The following is a 19876-nucleotide window of genomic DNA, read 5'->3' as shown; positions in this document are numbered from 1 at the left end:
GAATGGTGAGTGGGTTTTCAAACATCGCCTCCTGCCGGAGCGCTCGGGGATCTGCACATGCGCATCACACTGGGAGGATGTGTACGCTGCCACCCGAGAGCTCTGGGAGGCGTCTTCCCTCCGGCTGGAACGAAGCACGCACGCGCGGAGGTTCGCACACGGGAAGGGCGGGTGCGCGCCTCGGGCATGCGCCTTGCAGAGCGAGACGGCGGCTCGGCGGGGTCATCCAAGCGCAGGCGCAGTGCGGTGTTTGTCTGCCGGACTGACGGGCGGCCGGGCGGTGCGCGGCGGCGGCGGCGGCGGGGAAGATGGCGGCGTCCTCCCTGGAGCAGAAGCTGTCCCGCCTGGAAGCAAAGCTAAAGCAGGAGAACCGCGAGGCCCGGCGGAGGATCGACCTCAACCTGGATATCAGCCCCCAGCGGCCCAGGCCCAGTAAGCAAGGCGGCGTGGGGGAGGGGGCGGGCGGGGCGGGGCGCGCGCCGCGGGAGGCCCCGCCCCCGCCGCCAGGCCCCGCCCCCGCTTCCGGGGCGCTCTTGCTCCTCCTCCTCTCCGCCCGGCTCCCCGCTGTCGGCCCGCGGGGAGAGGGTCACGGTGACCCGGGGGGCGTGGGGCCCGTGAGCTCCCCGTCAGTCCTCACCCTGCCTCGGGGCTCCCCCTAATGGGGCCTGGGAACCTAGTTACCGGCTCCAGGGCGAGGCCCTCCATCTGATGACCCGCCCCCAATCACCGGGAACCTCGGAGCCTCTGTCACCTACTCTAAGCCTTGGTGCGCCTACTCCATGCAACCGTGACCACATCCAGCTCCTCCGTATACGTGTACACATGCCTTCTCACCAGCTGATTCCACTGTCGCCATCTCAGAGACTGTCGAGAGGTCCCCTCCCCCGCCACCTGGGTCCTTGTGAGCCGGGTTCAGATGACACAAGTGCAGCTGACCTGGGGACACCCGACATCGCTGGACCATATATAACTGCCCCTGTGATTATGTCTGGTGCCCCCTTCTCCCCGCTCAGGGATCTTGTCACTGGTTCAGCAGGCTCCCTCCCACCTACCTTTTTACCCACCTAAGCCAGGCCCCCTCCTCATACTCCGCGGACTAGTTTCACTGCCATCATCTTTCTGGATTCTCCAGAAATAAATACGAAGCTTCCAAGCATGGCAACTTTGTCACCTTGAATCAAAGCCAGTGTGAGGCTACCTGGGCATCCCAGGATATACACGTACCGCTACTTTGTGATCCCATGATCTCAGTGCCTGTCTCTCCGGAATCCTGTCCTCTGGCGTCAAGAGCTGCCCCTCAACACCCGCATCTGGCCCGGGATCACCATGCAACATCTAGTCTGCTTGTAACGTCTTACGGAACCCTTCCCCACATCCTCGAAGCTCACAGGGAGTCAGATTTTACCCCTTCCTAGTGGCCTGATGAAGAGCGTTCCCCACACGTTTTCTTTTCTTTACATAACTTTTTGGCCACTTCTTGTGGTATTTGGGATCTTAGTTCCACGACCAGGGATGGAACCCGTGCCCCCTGCCTGTGTTGGAAGTGCAGAATATAAACCAGTGGACCACTAGGGAAGTCCCCTCCCACACGTGCTTTCTGTGTCCCTCTTGACCCAGCAAATTCCCCTTGTTAACCTCTCTGATATGACTCTTGTGCCTTATGTAGCTCCCTGTCGGGTCATCATGAGAGGTGGGGAAGATATCTCCTCATCTGGGTACTCCCACCACTCCCTCGTCACCCCCCATTCTGGTGTACGGTCCACTGCCCACCCTCCCTTTTCTGCCCTTGGTCCAGGTGGGTTCCTGACTGGAGTGGGGAGGGGTCTCTAGGGGCCCAGGAAGAACCCTGAGGCAGCAGTGCTGTGTTAGACTCTGCCTGGGATAGGAAGCCCAGCCAGGACTGGAGGGTCCCCACCAGCCCCAGCGTGGATGAGACGGGCCTGGGGTGCCTGGCGGGGTGGCTGTCCCAGATGGGCAGGAGGCGCAGGGAGGCCCATGGAGAACATGCCCCGGGGAGCCCCCTCCTGGTGCCTGTGTCTGTCAGCTCCATCCCATCCTCTCAGCCCTCCCATCTCTGTTGTTCTCTGCAGTTTGGTGCCGCGTGCCTCCCCCCTCCTCCTCGTTATGATTTGATTTTCTTTTCTTTTGGACAAATCAGTTGTTTCTGTTGTGATTTATCGTGGTGTTGTTTTTCTTTTTTTTTCTTCCTTTTCCCCATCCAGTTATTGTGATCACTCTAAGCCCTGCTCCTGCCCCGTCCCAACGAGCAGGTACCAGCCTTTTTATCATCGCTGCTTGGATCTCTGCACCATTGACCTAACCGCTGCCCTGGCCGCAGAATGCCATCCCTCCTCCCCCCCTCCCTCATGTTCCGTGTGTGCGTGTGCGTCCCCCCATCCCACCCTCACTCTCTCCAACCACACGGTCAGCGTCTGGCCCACCCGGCCACTTCCTCTGTGTCCTGTCACCTCCTGCTCCTCTGTTCCTCTCGGGCTCAGGTTTGGACTCCCCACAGGAGGAAACAGACTCCCTCACCCGCCAGGAGTCTGTCACCTGCTGAGGGGGTCCCGAGTGTCCGTGCGTGTGCCTGCAGGCGTGTGTGTGTATCTGTGTGAGTGTGCACATGTATGTGAGTGGAGGGAAGGAAGGTTGGGCTCCCTACCTGCTGATCCAGTTCATCAGCTCAGTGGACCCGTGTCGCTTCCCACCCTGTGCTGAGCAGTACTAGGCCTGGACTGAGCCCGTCTGTTCCAGGGGCTGGTGCTCCCCTGGGGGTGGGAGGCCCTGGGGGTTAGGGGGTCCTCCGGGCAAGGAGAAGTGGAAGAGGCCCCGTGCCTTGGAGGAAAGGCCCAGTGGAGCAGGGTCATGGATTCCACAGGGTTGGGGGGTGGGGGAGGGCGGCGGTTGGGAAGCCTGGGGAGAAGATGGCATTTGAGCAAAGTCCCCTGGGAAGTGGGGGAGCACAAGAGTGGAAGTAAACAGCCCCCCAGGGCCCAAGAGGGAGCCAGACGTGCCTGTGGGGAAGGTGAGGGGTGGGGGGCGGGTTGGCCTCATTGATCCTTGTGTGCGTAATAGGACTGGGTTGGGAAGTGTGTGTGTGTGTGTGTGTGTAAGAACATGAGGGAAGAGTTGGCTCTATTGGGGGTCCCGTGGCGTGTCGTCTGCACCTGCTTGTGGGTTTGTGCCATGCCCTGTGTGTGTATGCGTGTGTGCTCACGGACAGCCTGGCAGGCTGCATGCTCCCCCCCACCCCATCGCCCTGTGTCTTCCCTCGTCCTTGCTCATTCATCCTCCTCTTTTCTCTCTCCCCTTCAGTCTCTGGCTCTCATTTGGCCTTCCTGACCTGCCGTGGGCCCGGCACCACCTGTGTGATCTCTGTTTTCAGGGCTTTTGTATACCTCCTCCCGCCTTACCCCCCTTAGCTATCCTGCACCGGCTCCTCTTAAATACCTGCCGTGCTTCAGTTTCTGGGACTGGCTGGAAGCCTCTCTGCCCCCACAAACTGCCTTGGCCCCGGGCTCTGGGGGAGCCCTCAGAGGGCCCAGTGGACTGTGTGAGGGGTGGGGGGTGGAGGTGACAGGGCACAGAGAGGCCTGGGGAGGGGAGGGGAGGGGAGGGGTGTGACCCTCACCCAGGGAGCCGAAGACAGTGTGGGGCAGCCTGCCAGGGATCCAGGGTCTTTGGGAGCCCTGGAGGGTGTCCAGCCAGAGACGGAGGGTTTAGGACCAGGCTTCTGGCCATGGTAGAGCAGGGAGGGCACTGGAGGAGAGGCCTCTGGGCCAGTGGAAGGGACTGGGCTCAGCCACGTCCTCGGGCTCCCAGAGCTCTACCATCACTCTCGCCATGCCCTCCTGGGACTGGCAAGCCAGGCTTATAGGTCTGCTCCTCGCTTTGGCTGCAACCAAGGTCGTAGGCCAGCAGAGCACAGAAAGTGCCCAGGTGCCAAGAGGCACACTGCATCTGTCTGTGCCCGTTGGCCACTGGGCCCACGCCACCAGGCGCCTGGAGAACTTGTAGGGGAGAAGCTCCGCCCCCCCGCCCAGCTCCCAGCCCGCTCTCCAAGGGGAGGTGGACCTGGGGGGTGCTTGTAGCCTTCGGCCTCCCCAGCCAGGGGCTCCCTTCTGGAGGCCGAGTGCCAGGGTCTCTGAGGTTCACGGGTTCGCTGGAGGGCCGTCCACCTTTTCCAGGGCCACTCTGGCCTCTGCTCCCACTGTGTGGCCTGCCTGACCGGGAGGCTCCTTGTCCATCAGGGGCCTGCTCTCTGGTCCCCAGCCCCTCTCCGGCCTGTCTCTGCAGCGCCTCTTCTGGGCAGCTGGGCCCAAGTCTCAGCTCCCATCTGTCTGTCTCCCACCCTCCCGCCCCCTAACGCCGCCTGCCCATCCTGGGGTGCCCGCTGCCTGCCCGCTGCCTGCCCGCCTGCCTGTAGCATGCCCAAGCTGTCCGCATGCAGGCTTCTGGAAAGAACCAACCTCCCCACCTGGCCTGGCCCCTGGCCCTGGAGCCCTGCCAGCCCCTGGAGGGGCTGGGTCACCTGGCTCCCTTCACCTGAAGGACACAGGTCCAGCCTGGGCTCCTGCCCTGGCCGCATTGGCCCCAGCTCTGCAGGCCAGGCCAGAGGCTTACAGAGTCTGCTGGCCAGGGGGCAGCCCTCCCTGACCCTGAAACAGAACAGGCAAGGCAGCTGGAAGCCTGGGTCCCTCACCCACTCTCTCCCCAGTTCAGCGTTGCCACTTTGTGGGGGTGGTGGCCCTGAGCCTCTTCCTGGGCAGAGTGGGGAGGAAGGGGCCCCAGGGTAGGGGCGGCCTACCTGCCCGAGGTCCACTGGCAGCCTCAGGGCCTCCTTTCTCTATCAGGGAATACTTGGGGTGAACCCTCAGCCTCTGGGGACCACCCCTTCCCCCACCAGCCCACTGCAAGCCCTTCCCAGTCATGGGGGCTGGGAGAAAGCACCCCGAGAGTGGTCTAGGATCGGGGTGCTCTGTGTCTGCCAGGGCTGGGGGCTGTGCCGGCCCACCTAAGGGTTACCAGAGAGGGAAGGATTGGGGCACCAGGGCCTGCAGTTGGGGCCAGCCAGGAGCTAACCCCCTCCCCACCCCTGGTTCTCACCACCCCCCAGCCCTGCAGCTCCCACTGGCCAACGATGGGGGCAGCCGCTCACCGTCCTCCGAGAGCTCCCCGCAGCACCCCACGCCCCCCGCCCGGCCCCGCCACATGCTGGGGCTGCCGTCAACCTTGTTCACACCCCGCAGCATGGAGAGGTGAGCCTCCTGGTGGATGGTCGGGAGGTCAGGGGGTGCAGGGCCAGCCTCAGGGTGGCGCTGGTGAGCTCTGTGGAACCCTTTGCGTGTTGGAGGCTGAGGTAACCTCACGTTGGTCAGGACCCCCCTCCACCGGCACTCACTCCCTCTCCTTTCAGCATCGAGATTGACCAGAAGCTGCAGGAGATCATGAAGCAGACGGGCTACCTGACCATCGGGGGCCAGGTAACCTAACGCACTTCCCTTGGTGGCCCCAGGGAGGGTGGGCGCGACACAGCTGGGAGATGTGGGCCGGGGGTGAGGGCAGAGGCCTACTGGATCCCCAGCCCTGGCTCTCCTCGCCAGCGCTACCAGGCGGAGATCAACGACCTGGAGAACCTGGGGGAGATGGGCAGCGGCACTTGCGGCCAGGTGTGGAAGATGCGCTTCCGGAAGACAGGGCACGTCATCGCTGTCAAGGTGAGCCCACCCCGCCCTGCCCATGGAGCGCAACCCCCTTCCATGTCCCATGGGGCCCCTGCGCCCCAGGCTCAGCGCTAAGCCCTCGGCTGTCCCATGCAGCAAATGCGGCGCTCGGGGAATAAGGAGGAGAACAAGAGGATCCTCATGGATTTGGATGTGGTGCTCAAGAGCCATGACTGCCCCTACATTGTGCAGTGCTTCGGGACTTTCATCACCAACGTGAGACGAGGGCTTCCCCCAACCCCCCCCATCTCCTCCCCCGGGCCCTGAGCCTGTCAGGTGGGCAGAGGGGTACAGCCACTGCTGTCCCTGCAGACGGACGTCTTCATCGCCATGGAGCTCATGGGCACGTGCGCAGAGAAGCTCAAGAAGCGGATGCAGGGCCCCATCCCCGAGTGGATCCTGGGCAAGATGACGGTGGCGGTGCGTGGCCTGGAGGGCACAAGTGGGCAGGCAGGCGCCACCCCAGCCTCGGCTTCCACATCACCGATAAGTGCCCTCCCCTGCCTACACTGCAGATTGTGAAGGCGCTCTACTACCTGAAGGAGAAGCATGGCGTGATCCACCGTGACGTCAAGCCCTCCAACATCCTGCTGGACGAGCGAGGCCAGATCAAGCTTTGTGACTTCGGCATCAGCGGCCGCCTGGTCGACTCCAAAGCCAAAACGCGGAGCGCGGGCTGTGCCGCCTACATGGCAGTAAGTAAGGGGACCGGGGGTGCTGGCGGGAGGGGTGGTGCACCCACCCTGGGCCCAGGCCTCGGTCATCACCCTCTCCCACCTCCCACCTGCAGCCTGAGCGCATCGACCCCCCGGATCCCACCAAGCCTGACTATGACATCCGGGCCGATGTGTGGAGCCTGGGCATCTCCTTGGTGAGTTGGGGCCCCGGCTTTTGGAGGCTGGGTTTTCTCGGGGCCCAGAGGCAGGGAGTGGCAGCAGAAAGGGCAGGGCCCCGTCCTCCCTGGCCGGCCCAGCCTTGCCCATTTCTCTCCCAGGTGGAGCTGGCGACAGGACAGTTCCCCTACAAGAACTGCAAGACGGACTTTGAGGTCCTCACCAAAGTCCTCCAAGAGGAGCCCCCGCTCCTGCCCGGACACATGGGCTTCTCGGGGGACTTCCAGTCCTTCGTCAAAGACTGGTGAGCACCCCCAGCCCTGCCCTCCAGTCTGGAAGGCAGGGCAAGGTCAGACGTGACCCTGAGCTTAGGCCACTGGGGTGGGGCAAAGGGCCCCCTGGGATGGGGGTGGGGGGGTTTGCAGACTCAAGCCAGAGCCCAAGCTCTAGGGGCTAGAAGTTGGGTCCAGACTCAGCCATAGGGAACCCCTGGCCCTGGGGTATTTGGCAGGGTGGTCCTTGGGCTTCACCAGGGGACTGTGAATGAGCACAGGTGTCCCAGGGCTGAGAGCTCAGAGGGTCCCATACCAATAAGCAGGGTGTCCACACAGGAGCTTTCCGGGGGGAGGGTGGAGAGGTGGGTGGGGGTGGGTGAGAAGCCCACCCATCTACCTATCCCCCCACCTACTTACTTCTCCCATGGGCGTCTCACGGTGCGTGTCAGGTTTTTGTCACAGATAAGGGGCCTGAGTGCCAACCCTGGCCCCTCTGTCAGCACAAGGCTTGAGGGGCGAGGACATGGGCTCCGGCCCGCAGATCCAGCAGCCCTGAGTCAGTGGGGCGGGCAGCCAGGCCCTGCCTCCTGGCTCTCATTTCTCTCCTTTCTCTCTCTCTTTTCAGCCTTACTAAAGATCACAGGAAGAGACCAAAGTATAATAAGCTACTTGTGAGTACCCAGGACCCCTCCCAGCCCCCATCCGAAAACCCCTACCCCATTGGAGGCCAGGGAAGAGACACCTTGGTCCTGAGCCCCACCCCCTTGGGCCCCCAGGAACACAGCTTCATCAAGCGCTACGAAACGCTGGAGGTGGACGTGGCTTCCTGGTTCAAGGATGTCATGGCGAAGACGGAGTCACCGAGGACAAGCGGGGTCCTGAGCCAGCACCACCTACCCTTCTTCAGGTAGCCGCACGGTGGCGGCCGGCCCGCTGGGGGACGCGGCCTCAGGCCCCCACTTCCCTGCACAGTCCCCCAGCTGCCCACCAGGGGAGCCCTGGGACCCGGATGGCCGACGAGGGCTGAGGACAGATAGTAGGGGGCGCCGACCCACCCCCGACTCCCTGCCCACCAGCCGTGGACAGATGGGCCTGCCAGGCCCCAGCCCTTTCCCATCCTGGGATCAGCCGGCCGTACACGTCCCCCCAACCCCGACAGACACTGTGAACGGAAGACAGCAGGCCGCGAGCAGTCTCGCTATTTATTCAGTTGTAACCTCTGGGCTGGGGCGGCCCCCAGGGGTCGGGAGAGAGCCGCCATTCCCTGCACCCTCCCACACCGCGCTGTCCCCACCACCCCCTCCATGCACACATGCACCCTGGCTCCATCTCCCTCTCTGCCACTTCCCTCTCTACCTCTCTGGCTTTCCCCGTCTCCCTCCCCGCCTCTGCCTCTCTCCTGGCCCAGGCCCTGCCACCCCCGGCAGGACCCCTGGGTCCACTTAGGTCTCTGGCCAGTGATGAGCCAGTTGGCGGGTGCCCTTCCCCGGCAGGCGGGCTGGACATTGTGACTGCATCCGGACCCGGGCTGGTCTCTCTCTCTCTTCTTTGATCTCAGGGGGTCCTTTTTGGAGTTTATTGTATTTTATTGTACTTGGTGGGGTGTTTGGGGGTGGGGGGAGGAGAAGAGCTTGTTCTCATGGGCTTTGTTGGTACCTTCAGAAACTTTTACCAAAGTCGTGTTTAGCTGCTTGTGGCGGCAGCCCCCTGAACCGCCTGTGGGTACTGGGGGGCTGGGCTGGGGGCTGAGCTATGGGGGCTCAGGCCACCACCCGGGAGAGACTAGTCCCAAAGGTGGGCTCTGGGGATGGGGGATTGCTCCTCCCTCAGGGCTGGAGACTGGCCAAGCTTGCAGGGGTGAGTGGAGGACCTCAGGGGGTACGGAGGAAGCCCAAGGGGCCGTGGCCACACAGGGTGGCCTTCAGGGACAGTAGGCGCGGGGCGTGGTGGAGGGCAGCCAGCGCTGGTGTGGCAGGGAGGTGGCGGAGGGAACGGGTGACAGAAGGGGGTCCATGGGGCCCCGGGAGGCAGGGATGAGGGTGCACGGATTGGACGTGGGGGTTCGAGGATGTGTTGACAGGGACAGAGGTGGGAGCAGGCCAAGGGCTGGGCGTGTGCAGGCAGTCACGCCCTCGTAGTGGCCCACGAGTGCCCCTCGACTCACCCGGAGCTGGCCAGTCCCCAGCCCACCCTGAGGCCCCAGCGTCCATGGGGCCTTGGGCAGCAAGCAGCCAGAGCAGGAGGGACTGTGTTTCCTTGTTGTTGGTGATGCATGCGAATCGAGTGGACAGTAGAACAAAATAACATAACAGGAAAAAAAAAAGGAAAAAACAAAACCCCAGAAAAACCACAAAAATCAACCAACACCAAAGGTGAGGAACCTTGCTGGATGTAGCTGAAGCAATCTAGACTAGGCATCACTGTACCCTCCATTTATCTCACCGAATCTAGTTACTACTAGGATAGTCACAAAACGCCGCATGTTTAAAAAGGACTCAAAGTCATCTTTGTCCCCCGCCCCAGGGGGTGGCCACCTTTTCTTGCTCCAGTCCCCATTGTGAGGGGAGGGGGGCAGGGTGTGGGGCCAGTAGGCATGGCCTCTGCCCTCCCTTGCCAGGGGACTTTCTGGGTAGCAGGAAGGTTGCTTGGCCAGCCCCAAGGCCCGCACAGGCCTGAGGCCAGCTGCCTGGGTTTAATTTTTATTTAACTTTCTGTTTCGTGTGTAAGTGTCCACCCATGTCCCCCCTCCCCTTCAGTGTTAAATGGGAGCCTCTCCTTCCCCTCTCCCTCTCCTATGTCTCCCTCCCCCCGCCCCCCAGTCACCAGCCACCAGCCACCCCCTCTCAACCAGGCAGAGGGCAGAGTGGGCAGCCAGGGGCCTGGGGCGGCCTGGCCTAGCCCATCGGCCCACCACCCCTTCTCAGGCCGCCAGTATTGCCCCATCCCTTTTTAAAACAAAATGCCCTCGTTTGTAAATCCTTAGACGCTTGAGAATAAAACCCCTCCCTTTTCTTCCACTGAGTCTGTGGTGTGTGTCCTGAGCCTGGCAGCAAGGTGGGAAAAGGGGAAGGGGTCCTGAGGCCTGACCTTGGAAGTGGGGGGCTGGGGCCATCCAAGTGGAAGAGGCCTGTGCAGTGAGGGGAGGCAGGGCTGGGGGCCGGAGGGGTAGTTTGTAGCAACTTGCCACATATTCAATGGCCAGTGTCTGGGACCTCCCCCTAGTCTGATAGCCATAGGTCCAGTGGGAGAGCCCTTAATCCCTGGCAGGCCTTGGGCGCCAGCTCTGATGTCGACCCAACAGTCTGCCGCCCCCGCTCCTTGCCTCCGGAAGTGGCCACCCAGCCAAGGACAGGGCTGCCTGCCCACCTCCTGGGTGTGGGTGCTGCCTGGCTGTTGCCTCTGCCACCAGCCCTGTACGCTCTCACCTCAGCCAGGCCAGCATGCTGGGCACCGTGCTCCTGCTGCTGGCCCTGCTCCCAGGGACCACCGCCTTGCCCAGTGAGCCAGCTGGTATGTACAGGCAAGGGGACATGGCCCAGCACACTCCCATTCCTGTGCTGCCCTATCTCAATGCAACCTCTCATCTACCCTGCCTGGGGGAATGGAGGTAGGTGGGTGGAAGGTGGGGTCTCCCCCACCCTCCATTCCAGGTTGTCTTGGATCCCCAACTTCAAAGTCCCCAGCAGCCATGGTGAGGCCAAGGGCTGTGGGAGGGGAGTGGTCTGCACAAATATCTTAGGAGTGCTGCACGTTTAGATAACATCCTTTTGAGAACATAGCTGAGTGCCTCCTGAAGGCAGATGCGGGTAGCAGGGTGATCACACACTCCAATAGGGGCTTCCTGGTACCTATTCCATTGCTGCTGCTGCCCTCAGTCCAGAAGTGAGGAACCAGACTCGGGGAAAAGCCCCAGACCCTGGTGGCTAGGCTGGGCTTCCATGGTGCTGAAAGGTTTGGAGGAAGACCACCTTGCTGTTCTCCCCAACTCTTAGAAAGGAAAGGGTGGGGTCAGCATCGTCCCCTCTAGACAGCCTTGCTGTGACCCCAAAGCAGTCCCTGGTGGGTGGGGATCGGGGAGGACCTCTGCACCCACCCAGACTGACCATCCACTGCCAGGCGCCCTCAGCCCCTTCCCCGCCAGGGATCCTTTGCCCACTGCAGGTGGAGAAGACGAGCTCTGGGAAAAAGGGCGCCTCTTCAGGAAGGTGCAGCTTTGCGCCCAGGCTCAGGGGCTGGGCTGAATGTCCTGGGGTTCTCCAGGGGGTACATCACAGCAGCTTTATGGCTGAGGGCGTGAGGCACAGGTGAATCCTCCACCACAACTGCATCCATCTTCCAAAGAAGGCGGGGGAGGCGGGGAGGTCGGCCGGGGGAACCGAGAGACAGCGCGTCCTCCCTCTCCTGTGCCGCTCTTTCTCCCCTCCAGAGCCCCCGTTCCCTGCGGCGCCCGGGCCCTGGCTGCGCCAACCCCTTTTCAGTCTGGAGCTGTCGGACGCGGAGGACGCCTTCCCGCGCCGTGCGGGGCCGCTCGAGGTCCCAGCAGACAGCCGCGTGTTTGTGCAGGTAGACGCGGGACGCACGGAGGCCGGGTGAGGGCCGGTGGGGGCTGCCGATCCTGACGGCGACCCCGCCCCCCAGGCGGCCCTGGCCCGTCCCTCCCCGCGCTGGGGCCTGGCCCTGCACCGCTGCTCCGTAACACCGTCCTCGCGCCCAGCCCTGGGCCCCGCCCTGGCGCTGTTGCGCGGGGGCTGCTCCGCCGACTCCTCGGTCACCTTCCCGCCACCGCGGCCGCTCCTCGGTGCCGCCCGTCCTGCGCGTTTCAGCTTCCGCCTGCGCCCGGTCTTCAACGCCTCTGTGCAGTTCCTGCACTGCCAACTGAGTCGCTGCCGCCGCCGCCGACTCCGCCGAGCCCGCTGGACGCCTGCGCCTTTGACGCTGCCTCCACTGGCGCCGGTGCGCGGGCGCAGGAGCGCAGGACCGGGAACCTGGGCGCCCGGGCCCATCAGGGGTTGGGCGAGTGCCTCTGACATCAGAGGGAGAAACTCCTTAGGGTTTGGGCATCTGGGCGCTTTTGGACCTGGGGGCGGTGGTATCTCGAAACTGGGAGTAGGTACTGGGTCTCAGGCTGCGGTTGGGGGTTAGAGACGTCCGAAGGGGCCAGATTTCCAGGGTTCTAGTGATGCGATCCCTGGTTGCAACAGAGTGCTGGACATTTAGATCTGCCTGCGGCCCAGTCCGTGGAGTCTGGCCCCTGACATTCCCGTCTCTTGTGCCCCCTCTCCTTGCAGTGTCTGCCTCAGGATGAGGCGTGCGCGGGCGCCGGCAGTGGCAACGATGAGAGCCTGGGTGCTAACAGCCCCCACCTGCACACACTGACACAGCCCATCGTGGTGACTGTGCCACGGCTGCCCCCCAGTGAGCGCGCAGCAGTCCTCCGCGAGGGGATCTCTGGGGTCCAGAAGAGGGGTGGGGAGGACATCTGAGGCCTGAGCCGTCTTAGCGTTGTACTTCTCACAGGGCTACCCAAGGGCTTCCCCGGCAGAGCTGTGCGCCCCGAGTCTCCCGCGCCGGCCCCGGAGGCCCTGGAGCCCGCGCCGGTGGTAGCACTAGTGTTGGCCGCTTTCGTGCTGGGCGCCGCTGTGGCCGCCGGCCTCAGCCTCGTGTGCGCGCACTCAGGTACCAACCTCCGCCCTCCGGGATCTCAGCCTGGCCCCCAGTCTATTCCAGCGCGTCGGCCTGCTCCGCCCTGAACATCCCTAGACCGGCCTCCGCTACGCCCGCAGCAGCCTCCAGGGGTCGCTCTAGCTCCGGCTCTGTGCACCGCAACCCCTACTCAGCTTCCCTCTCTTCTCCAGCGCCCCAACTCCCCGGTCAGCCCCCGAGAGCCTCGCCCAGCGGCCCCCTGACCAGGAGGCCCCAGTGAGGCAGGTAAGTGTCTGGGCGTAGGAAGGAGGGGGAGTGTAACCTGGGGCGAGTTAGGGCAGATGGAGGAGGGAGCGGATGATAAATGATCATAGCCCGTTCTTTCTGCCAGGTGGAGTTCCAAATGATTAACGCATATTAATCCTTGTAACAACTTTCTACTATAATCCCCATAATAGAAGGAAAATGAGGCACTCTCTAAAATGGACTTGCTAAAGGTCACAAAAATTTAGTGGAACTCAGCTAGTGGGTGACCCGTAGCCGACTGCGGGTTTAGTGTCGTGAGAAAGGTTCTCAACACCTCACACAGGCACTAGGCAAAGAGAATTCGGGTTTCAGACTTAGCATCCACTCTCACCCGGCCACGCAGACTGATGAGGCGGCCAGCGATGGATTGAGAAGGGGGTGACCAGCCTTAGCGTCCTCTCCCCACTCAGCCTGAGTCGTCTCTTTCCAGAGATGGCGCGCCCCCAGCAGGGTCCGGACACAAACCAGCCACGGCCTCGTATCAGGCCCGCCTCGGGGGACTACGGTACTCTCTGGGACTACGATCACTGTGCCCGCCCTCCTTGCTTCTCCTCCCACCCTCGCACCCTCCCACCTGAGCCCGAAATAAACTTCTGGCCTGGACTGCAGCTTTCTGAAGTCCGCGCGTGCGCGTGGCGCGTGGGTGGGGATTCCGGGCAGGAAGAGGTCCAGACTGAGGGTGGGGCTTTGAGGAGGGGCTCACACGCCCTTATACACGTGTGCAGATACCGCCCACGGGCATTTTGTCCCTAACAGAAGGGAACACCCAATCCTACCGGCTTAAATAGCCTCGTCTCCTCCTCCAAACCTGCACCAGTACACCGGCCTTCTCAACGCCTCTCCGCGCTCCACTCCCACCGCCCGGACCCTGCCCTTGCTAAGACCTCGAACTCAAGTCTCTGCTCCAAGCTCCTCTCCGTCTAGCCTTAAGGTCCTTAAATCCCTCCTGCCTGACCTCACCCTCCTCACAGCATAGACAAGGGGGGATTTTAGCTCCATTTTACGGCTGAGGAAACTGAGGCTCGAAAGGCCACATCACTTAAATCACCAATCTGGGCTATCCGACGCCACAGCTGAGGTTCTTGGCTACAAAGCACATAACAGGAGTTTCACAAGACTTATTCCTGGAATGGAGGGGAGGGATGAGATCTAAGGTCTCGGCTCCAGTTCACGAATGAGACAGAATGCGGGCGGTGGGGTCTCGTTCTCCTTAGCTTCTGTTAGATATCAGTTCCCATCGCTTCCGGGGTAGGCAGTTCCCTACGGGCCAGCAAACGCAGAGCCACGCCCCCATCCAAGTCTGCTTTCGCGCGGGGTCTTTTGGACCCAGAGGCCGCCGTAACCCCGCCCACCAAGGAAACACTCCGGAACGACGCCGACGCCCTCACCCGCCTCACCGGCATGAAGCCACCGCAGCGGCGGCGAGCGATCCCGAGGCGCTATCTGGTTGAGGTGACTGGCCCCGCGGCCTGGAGAGCCAGCGAGAAGCGGCAGCTGTTACGACTACTGCAGGCGCGACAGGGCCAACCAGAGCTGGACGCCGCCGAGCTGGCCCAAGAGTTGCCGGGCCGGAGCAAGACGGAGGTAAGAGTCCCGAGATGGGAGCAAGGCTGGAGGCGGGGCTAGGATGTGTCCGGGGCTGGCATAGGGGCGGGCCCTGAGGGTGGGCTGGACGGAAGTGAGGCTTGGGGGCGGGGCCTTGGAGTGGGCCGGTCGAGGGTGAGGCGGGGACGAGGCAGAGGTTGAGGAACCGGAAGAACGCCGGAGAAGGCGGGACTAGTGCAAGGCTGGGCCTTGTCTGGCTGCGAGAAGCTGAGGGCGGGGTGAGGGCGGGACAGAGTGAGTCGAGGGGCGAGGCGAGGAGGAGGCCGTGTCGCCGAAGTCTGAGAGGCGGAGCGAAGGCAAAATTTAGGGGCGGGGCGAGCTCTGAGTTCGAAAGGAGGCCCCAGAATGGGTCTTCTCTGCTGGCTCAGATGGTGAAGAAATCTGCCTGCAATGCAGACGGCACCGATTCGATCCCTGGGTCGGGAAGATCCCCTGGAGAAGGGAGTGGCTACCCACTCTAGTATTCTTGCCAGGAGAACTCCATGGACAGAGGAGCCTGAAGGGCTGCAGTCCATGGGGTCGCTAAGAATCGGCAACGACTGAGCGACGAACACTTTCCTTCACTTCCCAGAATGGGTGCAGGTCGCAGCGGGACTGGACTGGAATGAGGTTGAAGTGGGAGTCAGGAAGTGAGAGTCAGGGAAATAGAGAGGAGTGGAAGGAGCGGGTAGGTGACTAGGATAGTACTAAACCACGGGTGTGGGCTGTGGCTGCGGGGAGGAGCCAGAACCGGCCAGGGCCTTATATCTTTGTCAGGTAGCTGGTCATGCCTAGGGCCTTGGCCCGAGAACCCCGGGCAGAGTCCCTATGACCCTCGACCACTGGCCAGCGGGAGGCTAGGGAGCAGTGGCTAGCCCTGGAACAGGCAGGACTGCCTAGCCCTGGGCTTCTAGAAGGTCCATTTGGCCTCTTCTTACTTCCCAGATCCAGGACTTTCTCCGGCAGCTCAAGGGCCGAGTGGCCCGGGAGGCCATTCAGAGGATACATTCAGGTGGCCCAAAGGGTCCAAGGCGCTGGGAAACACAGACCCCAGCCCCCATCGAGGTGAGATGGGGCAAGGTTCCCCAGGGCTGGCCCCTGGGGAATGAAGTGGGAGTTCCGGGGGATAATCTGGACAGGGGAGCTCCAGGGAGGGATAGGGTATGGGGGACTCCTGAGGACTGATCCCAAAGTACCTTCTGCTTGTTCCACCCAGGTGTGGATGGATCTGGCTGAGAAGGTAACAGGCCCACTGGAGGAGGCGCTTACTGTGGCTTTCTCACAGGTACAGCCATCCCCCGCCCCCCCCCTCCAGGCGGGATGGGGGTGTCCCAGAGGACAGGATCATATATATGAGTCTAAGCTGGACCTGGATCCCTTCCCTTTGCCAGCTCTGTAATTCTGACCTGTCACTGGTCACCCTAGCCTCCGTGTCCACCCTCTCAGCCTTCCTCAGGGTGGGAGGGAGGATTTGAAGGTTGTCTCCTGCAGGACAGGGGAGCAACCCGCGGGGACACTTCTGCCCTTCCTTCCCTGAACTTTCTCTGCCTGCCAGGTGCTCGCCATCGCTGCCACAGAGCCCGTCAGCCTCCTGCACTCAGTGCCCTCCAAGCCTACGCAGGCTTGTGGAAAGCCACTGCTCCTCAGCGCCCCTGGAGGACAGGAGGACCTGAGTCCTGAGGCTTCCAGCCCCACTCCCGAGGCCCCCGGAGGGCGTGAGGTTCCTGGCTCTGCCCCCAAGACGCAAGGCCCTGCTCCTGAGGCATCCTCCGAGTCCCTGGCTGGCCAGTCTGCTGAGGGAGACTTTTCTGTGGACTTCGAAAAGATCTACACGTACCTATCATCCGTCTCCCGTGGTGGCCAGGGCCCTGAGCTTTCCGCAGCTGGTGAGGAGGGAGCAGCCGGCACTCTGGAGTGGGTTCTTTGGTGGCCAGCCCCGCCCTCCTGACTCATCCCCTTTCCATCCCTCACCAGAGTCTGCTGTGGTCCTTGACCTGCTCATGGCGCTTCCTGAGGAGTTGTCCCGTCTGCCCTGCGCCACCCTGGTTCAACACATGTCGGGTATGTACCGACACCTGACGGCCCCCCAGCGCGACCTTGCCATTGGGGGCCTGGCGTCGGGAACTGAGGATAGTGGGGCAGGTTCCAGGGGTCAGGAGGAGACTGGCCAGGCCCGCTCTCAGGCCCCCGAGAATGCTGGCTCCAGCCAGCCCATATCCTCTTGGCAAGCAGCTGGGGTGTGCCCCCTGAACCCGTTCCTGGTACCCTTGGAGCTTCTGGGCCAGGTGGCAAGGTAGAGGCCTGGCAGGCAGGGGACACGCCAGACCTCAGTGAGCCCCAGACCCTCAATCCTGCTTGGTCTGGCCCTGGATTGTCATGAGGATCTTGCCACGGTGGAAGGTCCCTGAGCCAATGTGCAGTGGCCTTAACATGCTTGATGCAGTGGGGGTCTCCGAGACAAAGCCCAGTTGTACAAGGAGGGGTTCAGCCACAGAACTGGCTAGCTTAACACCACCATCAAATATTTCCACCACTGGTTCCTCATCCCTTCCGAAGCCCAGTATCCTGTTTCCTGTAACAGTGAATAAAGTTCTTGTCAATCCCCCTGAATGACTCTTTCTCCTGTGAGTTAGAGGTGGGAGAGGGCTCAAAATGCTGGAGGGAAAATCTGAGCTAGAGAATCGCAGCTTAGAGTTCCTGGGGTCTGAGGGGGCTATGCCAGGCAGGAGGGTGTGGTGGGCAGTGAAGCAACCCTTGGTGATTGTTTGGAGGGTCTTGGCCTGAGCCTGACTGAGGTGGGGGAGTCAGGTCCCTGGCCAGGGGAGGGGGAGGGGTGGGTATGCCCATGTGTCAGGAAGTTGGAGGGAGGGGAGTGAGTCCCTGAGGTGGCCTTGGGGAGGGAGGGAGAGCTGGAAGGGGAGCAGAGAAGGGAGTAGAGCTGGGTAGAGGGTGGGGCTGGGCTCCCAGCTGCTGTCAAAGGCCTTATGTTCCCAGGGGTGCTCCTGGGTCTCTCTCCCTGCCCGGCCCCCTCCATCAGCCTCCCTGAGGGTGCGGAGGCAGGGACAGGCTGGTTCAGGCTGGGCGGGGGCACCAGGTGTCCTCCCACAGTACCGCCTTCCCCCAGATCTCACCAGTCCTCTAAGAGCTGGCGAATTTTCTGTTCACGGAGCCTGTGCATTCACACAACCTTCCTTTTATAGCAACACTCAGTTTCTCCCCACACACACTGCACACGGCTCCCCTGGGGCGCACAGCATTTCTCCCAGGCGGGTCGTGGAACGGAGCCAGCCCACTCTGTGACCACGGCCCCACCACACCAGATCTGAGGTTCCTGAAGTTGATGGTGGGACGGAGGGATCAGGTCAGAGTGGTTTGGGGCTGCAGGTATGGTCACGGTGCCAGGAGGCCACGTCAGGTCTCGGAGACAACCTCCAGGGCTGGCTGAGGGTGCCCCATCCCAGCTCCCTACCAGGCTAACTCCATTAATGGCTCCCAGAGTCACCCCAAGTTAAGGGAAGGAAGGGTGGTCTTGGCTCTTTCTGGAATGGGGGAATTAGAGATGGTTAGCCTCAGTTCCCCAGAGCATGCATCTACGTGTTTCTCAGCCCTGGGCAGCTCTTAAGAGTGTGCAAACGTCAGCCCTGGGTTCAGATTCTAGCTCTGGCAAGTCACTGAACCTGTCTGGACCCGAGTCCCCAGGCCTGTAGAATGATGATGCTAATAGGATCCTGAAAATACAAGAGGCCAAGTGCAGAGTCTCTACCTCAGCACACTGCTTGGCATGCAGTAAGCGCTCAATAATAGCTTTTATTAACAGCATGGGCTCAGAGGCAAGGAGGATTGAGGGGCCAGGGGAGGGTCTGGGGAGGGGGTGTGGCAGTGGGATCAGGGGGAGGTAGCAGGGGAGCCAAAGGGTGGAGGTGGTAACGGAGGGGCGCGCTGACCTGAACTGGGGCCTGGGCTGGGGGCGGGAGGGAACCTGTCTGCCCTCTCCTCCTGTGGAAGGAGCCACCCATCCTGGACACAGCAGCCATTGTCGCTCTTCAGGCTCTGTCTCTGGGGCAGGCCGCGCAGGGCATATTGGTATGCAGTATCCCACCCTGTGAGCCGAGGAGAGCCTGCCCCGCAAGCCGGAGCCCGAGGAGGGGCTCAGCGCTTACGGGCGGGGTTGCGCGCGGTGGAGAGTGAGGATGGTCACAGAACAAGGAGGAAGGGAAAGGATACGGGGGTCTCCGAATACAGGAGTGGACAGGACACTCATGCTGCTAGGCGGCAGGACAACAGCAGAGAAACACCTACACGCTGGGGGCGGAGGGGTGGTACAAGGCAGGATAAAGGCACGAAGTGGGGCTCTGGCCTGGCCAGGAGGGAGGATGGGAGGGGTCTGAGGGGGGAGGGCTTGGACTTCTCATGCCCTCCCCACTCGGGCTGCGGGCTCGCGGGGCAGGATCCCGAGCGCGGTCCAGGCCTGGCGGCGCCCCTCGTCAGATCTGCCCTCCGAGAGAGACCCCGCCGAGGGCCGGCCAGGGGCGCCGCACAGCTCAGACCAGCGCGTAGTCGAACTGCCCGCGCTCGAGCGCCTCCTTGTGGTCGGTCCAGGACGAGGCGGGCATGCGGCTGTAGGGGTCGAGCAGGATACGCACGCAGCGCACCATCAGCAGCACCAGCACCACGAGCAGGCACAGCACGAAGGCGAACACGGTGCGCTGCTCTGCGTCCAGGCCCGCACCCACCGGGGGCCCCGTAGACGGCGGCAGCGGCTCGGGGGACAGCGTCCACGTCGCACTCATGGCTCACATTGCCGCGCGCCCTGGGGAGGAGAGGCCCGCCCGGGATGCGGGGATGAAGCTGCGACCTCCCTCGCCCCCGCGTCGTTCCCTCCCGCCGCCGCCCCCCAACTCCCTGCCAAACCCCAGCCCCCGCCTGCGCCTCAGTCCTGGGGCTACGCCCATGCCCGGCCCGCGGGCACCCAACTCCGGGCGTGCTCGCAGGTGGGGAAGCTATGAACAAGGAGAGGAAACCCCGACCCGGCCGGTCCGCGCACAACAGGTGCGAACGCGCGGTCCGGGGAGAGGACGGGGGCTAGACCCGACTCTCCCGCCCCACTCCCTTTGTTCTTGCGTCCCGGGGACCCCCCTCCCCCACCACCTCCGTCCCGCCGCGCCCCTCACCCTGGCCTGAACCGGGACCGGGACCCAGCGCCCGGCAGCCTCGCTGTCTTCCGGGACCCGCACCTTGTCCGCTCTTGGCCTCTCCGCGGCGGCGTCCCCGGCTCTGCCCACCCCACCCGCCCCTGGAACCGCGGAGACCGAGGCAGGCGAGCAGAGCGAGAGCCGGGCCGCCGCGGCTGTTCCCATGGCGACGGGGGGGCGGGGCCGCCGCGGGGGGCGGAGGCTGCGCAGGGAGCGGCGGCGCGCCCGCGACCCCGCCCCGCCCACCGGGAAAACCGGGCCCCGCCCCGAGCCTCTGCATGGACCACTGGCCCCAAAGAACCGTGAGCACCAAGGACTTC

General features: G+C 63.0%; 4 protein-coding genes across 7 annotated transcripts; 3 read left to right on the top strand and 1 right to left on the bottom strand.

The window, feature by feature from the left end:
• Window positions 145-9852, top strand: MAP2K7 (mitogen-activated protein kinase kinase 7). Of its 2 annotated transcripts, XM_018050987.1 has the most exons (12): window positions 145-432; window positions 2223-2270; window positions 5117-5258; window positions 5417-5483; window positions 5604-5717; window positions 5820-5939; window positions 6036-6143; window positions 6239-6418; window positions 6514-6594; window positions 6718-6860; window positions 7457-7502; window positions 7608-9852. In XM_018050987.1, exons 1-12 carry the CDS (start codon window positions 309-311, stop codon window positions 7740-7742), a joined length of 1308 nt encoding a protein of 435 aa, XP_017906476.1. In that variant the 5' UTR covers window positions 145-308; the 3' UTR covers window positions 7743-9852. The 2 variants fall into 2 exon arrangements, with proteins under 2 accessions (XP_017906476.1, XP_017906477.1); XM_018050988.1 differs by lacking the exon at window positions 2223-2270.
• On the top strand, window positions 10272-13383 carry TGFBR3L (transforming growth factor beta receptor 3 like). The gene is given in 8 exon segments (XM_018051671.1): window positions 10272-10341; window positions 11130-11243; window positions 11246-11394; window positions 11470-11784; window positions 12120-12246; window positions 12349-12507; window positions 12687-12759; window positions 13211-13383. Coding segments are annotated over 7 exon segments (1002 nt in total). The 3' UTR covers window positions 12755-12759; window positions 13211-13383.
• Window positions 14123-16974, top strand: SNAPC2 (small nuclear RNA activating complex polypeptide 2). 2 transcript variants are annotated; one of them, XM_018050991.1, is made up of 5 exons: window positions 14123-14364; window positions 15310-15429; window positions 15581-15649; window positions 15920-16250; window positions 16339-16974. In XM_018050991.1, exons 1-5 carry the CDS (start codon window positions 14182-14184, stop codon window positions 16659-16661), a joined length of 1026 nt encoding a protein of 341 aa, XP_017906480.1. In that variant the 5' UTR covers window positions 14123-14181; the 3' UTR covers window positions 16662-16974. The 2 variants fall into 2 exon arrangements, with proteins under 2 accessions (XP_017906480.1, XP_017906481.1); XM_018050992.1 differs by lacking the exon at window positions 14123-14364 and adding an exon at window positions 14639-15052.
• Window positions 18125-19723, bottom strand: CTXN1 (cortexin 1). 2 transcript variants are annotated; one of them, XM_018050999.1, is made up of 2 exons: window positions 19536-19723; window positions 18125-19174 (listed from the first exon to the last, which is right to left on the bottom strand). In XM_018050999.1, the coding sequence occupies exon 2, from the start codon at window positions 19152-19154 to the stop codon at window positions 18906-18908; it is 249 nt and encodes an 82-aa protein (XP_017906488.1). In that variant the 5' UTR covers window positions 19155-19174; window positions 19536-19723; the 3' UTR covers window positions 18125-18905. The 2 variants fall into 2 exon arrangements, with proteins under 2 accessions (XP_017906488.1, XP_017906489.1); XM_018051000.1 differs by having other exon boundaries at window positions 19599-19723.

Source organism: Capra hircus, chromosome 7 (genome assembly GCF_001704415.2).
Source record: "Capra hircus breed San Clemente chromosome 7, ASM170441v1, whole genome shotgun sequence".
NCBI lineage: Eukaryota > Metazoa > Chordata > Mammalia > Artiodactyla > Bovidae > Capra > Capra hircus.
Note: the sequence above shows the minus strand (reverse complement) of the source record. Positions and strands in the feature narration are given on the sequence as shown.